Raw genomic sequence first — 5,643 nt, 5'->3', positions numbered from 1 at the left:
CAGGCCTCCTGCATGCATGAAGCAAAGAACAAACCATGACAACCACTAGTTTTGAAATTGTTGAATGCTCTCCAACATTACTGAACTGACAAAGCATACACACCTCAAGATGGAAAATAAAAAGCAACCTATATATTTCTACCAAATCATTGGCAAGCAATAAAAAATAATAAAAAGGTGAAAAGGTATCATTTCCCCTGGCTGTTCACTATTGTTTGCAAGGGAAAATGAAATATTGGGATGAGGTAAATGCAATGTTCACCTATATATATCTATTTCTAAAGCACGTAACGTTTCCACTTAAATTTTTGGTTGGTCCGCCTCGTGTCATTGACAAATGGATCTTAGTTCATCCCGTATGCAAGTCGAACTAGCCCTCCGTCCACGACTCCATTACATAAATTCCTACAAATTAACGAATGAAAAGAAACTATTCGTATCTGATACTTATACCAACTTTGTTCGTAGCATTGCACGGGTATATTTGCCTAGTATATCTAGAAAAGTAAAAAATAGTCTATAATTTGAAACGTATAGAGTACCTTATTAAGGCTTAATGTTATTCATCCTTGTACACGGAAGTTTACATTTTAGGACCTGCACAACATCTATGCAGCAAGCCAGATAGACGTCGAGGTTGCACGGGTCTACGAAAGGCCCTACCGCCTGCCCCTGGTCGGAGTACGGCAGGCGCGCCGGTTCACCCCATCCATTGTCGAGGTGGACAATGTAAAACAGAAGGTCCATCGATATACTTCCGATGCAGAAGTACACCGCATTGGCAGCGATAGAAGGAAACAGCCTGGTGGAGATGGACAGCGCCCGAGTTGAACCGATGAACACCGCGCGGTCAGCGCCCACGGTGCTGGTTGGAACGAGCTTTCCTGCGTCGACGTCCACCTGGAACACCTCGACCTGTCCACGGTCCCTGCTGGCGCGCACCATGACCATCCCGGCGTGGTCGTTGCTAGATGGGGAAAGGAAGAACTCGAAGAAGGGCCTCGTGGCCCGAGGCGCGGTGGTCGTCGTGGGCTTCGGGGCGGCGGTTGTCTGCCTGATCACGTACACTAGCCGGGGCTCCGGGTCGAGCTCCACGGTAAGAACGTCGCCGGTGGACGTCGCCATGTAGAAGCGCCCGCGCAGCGAGAGCGTGGAGCTGAAAGAGATGTGGCCCGTGCCGCCGTCAAGCTCGCTCGTGTTGACGAGAGCCCAGCGCGGTTCCCCGAGCCGGATGCAGACGATCATCGGGACCTCCCCGTCCAAGAAAAACACAATCGTGGGCGGGGAGGCCCCCGCCGCGCCGGGGCCACCGTCGATGACGCCGAAACCCCTGAAGTGGTACGCGCCGTCCAGCGCTGCCGGGGACGCCTCGGCCACGACGGAGGAGAAGTCCGGGAGGTCGGTTACCGCGTGCGTGAGCGGGTTGAGGAGGCGGATGCCGGAGGTCGCCTTGTTCCACAGGACAAGCAGGCCCTCGGCGTAGCCCATGGCGTGGTGGCCGGAGAGCTCCGGGAACTCAACGTGGGTGAGCGAGGCGCCCGTGGCGACGTTGAGCAGCCGGAACTTGCGCGCGTCCTCGCCGTAGTTGCAGCGAAAGCAATCCAGGTAGTTGATGAGCACGACCCAGTTGTGGGGGATGAAGCGGCTGTGCAGGCTGCGCGGGTCCTCCGTGGACTGCCGCCACGGCTTGCACACCGAGCGGAAGCGGATGTACTCCGTCATGTCGACGCCGAGCAGCCGGCCGGCGATCTCCGCCGCAATGTCCGGTGGAAGCTTGGTCCAGTCCCTCCTACGAGAACGCGCACGCATGGCAGGTAAGTGCCCAAGTGCCGACGACATTGTAGTGGAACCGGAATGCTTGTACCTCTCTGGGTCGCGGTCTGGTCCGTGCATCAGACGACGAACGTCGCAGCCGGCCTGCCGCCGTTGCTTGGCCATCGATCAGCCTGCCCGACTATGCGACGTGCTGGCGTGTGCGCTGAAAAGAAGACATGCTGGTGAAAGTGTATAGTATGCTCGGCGCTCATCAGCTGATTATGGGGTTCTTATAATACAGAACCTTCCTTCCAACATCAAATCCTTCCTCAAACTTTGGGTCTGTCGAAACAATTTTGTGCACATATCTTCCCTTGAAACTGTCGACATTCTATGTTATGGGAAGAATCATCACAACATGAGAAACGGCTCCTGGCGCTAAACATTCTTGGACAAATCAATGGCTCCTTTCTGGGACACAAACACCCTTATTTCTTGCAATCTAGTAAAGTTTAATGATCATGATATTGACCCTGGTGACTGGTCCACGTTAACTCCGGAAACACCCGGTTACGAGTAAGACCGTAGAACCAGCGTGCTTGGGAGGTGGTGCGACGCAGGCAAAGGCGCATGACGAGAGCGACGGCACCCTGGAAACCCCGTTTCGACTGAATCGGAACACAACAGAGACAAACCAATGATGCAAGACAAACGCTGCGCTACGGTTGCCATCAGCGTCGCATACATTGTTAAGAATTTCAGTTAGATATCAGCAGGCTTATGGTGAAGTTTACAAGCAAGCAACATTGTTTCAGTATTATTAGCATATCAGAACATCTACCTAAGATTTTACCTCCTTGCTTAATGGTCATTAGTAATAGCAGAGCATGTCAAAAATAAGTTAAGTAATGAATTTTGCTAATAAGGTAGTTGTGCTAGTGTGTCGCAGAGCATGAGTTAGTATCCGGCCATCAGTTGCAAATACACATACTAACCCTTTAAACCACAAGTAATTCTCACACGTACAGCGCTCAAGTCGTACAGCGCTCAAGTAGTATCTATAGAATTAATGCACAGTAGACTGAATAAGAAGGAGGATGAAAGAGCACTTACTGTCAGGGACTGGTCAAGTTGTTGCTGGAGCCTGGGATGCAGTACGGCTTGCGTCTGCAGCACCCACTGGGTCCTGTGCAGCACCACAGACTGCTGGCCGCGGCACCATGGCCGGGCAAAGTCGCCGGCGGCGATCCAACCTGCACGAGCTGCTAAGTAGAGATGTTAATCACCATAGATAGAGAAATCGAAGGGGGAAAATGATGAGTAACAACTAGAGATTGTGTAGACCAAACCTCGGGTAGTAATCGCTGAAGAACCCAAGCCATCGCCATGGATTTGGTACAGGTTCCTTGAGCGCTGCAGGTTGCAGAGGAGGGAAAAAGTAAACAGAGCAGAGGGGTGTGCGTGTCTGTTGGCCTGCTCGTTGGGTTTCAGACAAGCAAGCAGCAGTAGTAGTATTAGATAGCAGTAGTAGTACTCGATCATGAGTCGCATCTAGGAAATGCGGTGGCAAGTTGGTCGGGGTAACTATGGGTAAAGTGATACAAATCTGCGCAGGGTTAAAAATCGTGAATAGAGGCTACGGGGACCTATGGTTGGTTCTTTCTCATGATACGAGTGCTTAGTAGTGTTTTTAATTGAGCTTGGCTTGTAATAATGCGTAGACCTAGCAACGCTCATTCGAGACTTATTATTTAGTACAGTCTAGCTATTCTCTATGGCAAATCTCTGATATGGGTTATTATTGGACAAATCGGATATTTGTTGAGTAATAAACCATAGGCTAGTGTCATTATTTAAGGTAATAATGGCACGGGTCGATTCAGACAGATCGGTTAGGTCACCCGTTGTTTCTCGTAAAGCCTAATGCTCACAGCCAGTCTGTATCTTCTTTCTTTTTTTTTTTGAGGATAACCAGTCAGTATTTGTTTTTTGAGAGAGGTCGGTGTTTGTTATTAGGCCCAATTTACTTCACATGACAATGTGTAAGTGGGCCTGAACTCAACAGGGTGTGCGGAGCAGCCCAAATGAGTGGAGGGCCCATCGTCATTTGGCCAAGAAGTACGACGCACATCCGCGGCGGATCCGCGCCATGCCCGTGTGTTTGTACTGGCCGATCGGATCGACGAGTATGAACGGTGGAAGTGTGGAGCCGCAGGAGCCAGGCAAACGCCGAGACACGAACACGATGAACAAAAAGGAAAAGATAAAAAACCAGACACGAGCATTTGTCAAGTTGCTGGGAAGAAGCATCTTCTCCCTTTCTTTTTCGAGAACGTGAGCTCAGGTAGAACAGTCCGATGTCTGAAGATGACAAACGAGAGAGCGACTGCGAGAAGGACGGGCTGGTAAGCTGGTTACGCTACGCGCCTAGCTGGTGCAGACTTGCAGGACGGTCGACTGGCTGCGTGGCTGTATCGGTTCGCGTACCGACCGGACCACGTACATCTGCCCGCTCGGGCACATCGCTGTCACGTACGCTAACCCACCTCTGCTTCATCACCTTACCTGTACGTCCTGAAAATAGAACGTTCCTTTCCTGAACCCTATTCCCGTCCTAGAAAAAAAAGAACCGAACGAGCTGGGTTTTCAGGTCGCCGCCAGTCTCGGAGGATCAGCTGCAGCAGTCCTTCAAACTGCATGAACAATTCTGCACAAAGTTTCAGCCTGAATGTATCCTGCTACGGTAGAGGCACATGCTCTAGCGTACACTGCGGTTGTAGAGGCATGTTTGGTCGTTGGGGAGGGACGGGTTACCGGAGGGACGAGACAGATCTCGGGCAGGATCTGGACGGTGGCGCCGCGCGGCGCGACCGATCCGCGAGCCCACACAGACACAGCGCAGCGCAGCACGCACAGTGTCACGGGTAGCCCCCACGGCCCGCCCTGAAAAGGCGTGGCTTCTTTCGGGTTGGCTGTTGCCGCTGTTCCCCGCTCCCGGAGCGCAGAGCCTGACGCCCATCCCCATCCGTTGCCAGGCGTCGAGCGCCGTCGTACTCCATCAGCTGATCTGACCTCCACCGGTGCGTGTCCTTGCTCCTCCATCAATGCTCCTGGCCTCCCGCACAAGTGCAGAACCTTTTTTTTATTGCGATAAATGCCACGCTGTTAACGCAGAGTTTTGCAGGAAGTACTACACCTAGTAATAGGCTACTACTGTTGCTGCTTTGCTCATGCTTTAATGGAGCGACTTGCCTAGGATCCTTTTGCATTGCCGATATTTTCTTCCTCTTTTTCTTTTTCTCGAGTCCACTCATCTTATCGCCTCCGGAGGACAGGAACCGATCCTGCCTTCCACCACCTAAAGTTTCGATAGAGAGTAGAATAAAGTGAACAGGAAAAGGGTTGATTGGATGAAAGTGTAATTGCATATTTATATATGGTAAAAAGGTGTGTCCAAAAGATACGAAGCTTGGGGGTTCAGACCCCTTCGCGAAAGGTCCAGAACCTTTCGTGAAAGATATCTATCTACTAAGAGATGTCTCTCTGTAAAGATGTGCAAACTAATTGATTACTAATAAATTTAATTCTAACACTCCCCCTTGATCAATTAGCTCCTTGTATGCTTCATGTAATCTTTATTCAATCAACCTTCATTATTGTACGGTAAAAACTCCTCCAACAACCCTGTGGGAAAATTCTGAGGAGAAACCAAATTGTATATTGATATGCTATTAAAACTCCTTTAAATCCCAGTGGGAAAATAGGAGAAAATGATATAGGATATATAGATTATGTCGGAGGAATTCTCCAGCCGGGTGGCGGAAAGCACCCGCCTAATCCTAGTTAAGGATGGGTTTGGAGGAGACTTAGGAGCGCTCGATCGGTGGA

General features: G+C 50.6%; 1 protein-coding gene across 1 annotated transcript; it reads right to left on the bottom strand.

The window, feature by feature from the left end:
- Nucleotides 1-546: 546 nt before the first annotated feature.
- On the bottom strand, nucleotides 547-3,399 carry LOC112898230. Its single transcript, XM_025966598.1, has 4 exons — nucleotides 3,105-3,399; nucleotides 2,869-3,017; nucleotides 1,865-1,978; nucleotides 547-1,789 (listed from the first exon to the last, which is right to left on the bottom strand). Exons 3-4 carry the CDS (start codon nucleotides 1,936-1,938, stop codon nucleotides 547-549), a joined length of 1,317 nt encoding a protein of 438 aa, XP_025822383.1. The 5' UTR covers nucleotides 1,939-1,978; nucleotides 2,869-3,017; nucleotides 3,105-3,399.
- Between the last annotated feature and the right edge of the window lie 2,244 nt (nucleotides 3,400-5,643).

This window comes from Panicum hallii, chromosome 1 (assembly GCF_002211085.1).
Source record: "Panicum hallii strain FIL2 chromosome 1, PHallii_v3.1, whole genome shotgun sequence".
NCBI classification, from domain to species: domain Eukaryota; kingdom Viridiplantae; phylum Streptophyta; class Magnoliopsida; order Poales; family Poaceae; genus Panicum; species Panicum hallii.
Note: the sequence above shows the minus strand (reverse complement) of the source record. Positions and strands in the feature narration are given on the sequence as shown.

Coding starts and splice junctions, on each gene's coding strand:
- LOC112898230 (XM_025966598.1), bottom strand. CDS start 1,938: ATGGCCAAGCAACGGCGGCAGGCCGGCTGCGACGTTCGTCGTCTGATG. Junction 1,790..1,864: donor CCAGACCGCGACCCAGAGAG/GTACAAGCATTC, acceptor GCGTTCTCGTAG/GAGGGACTGGACCAAGCTTC.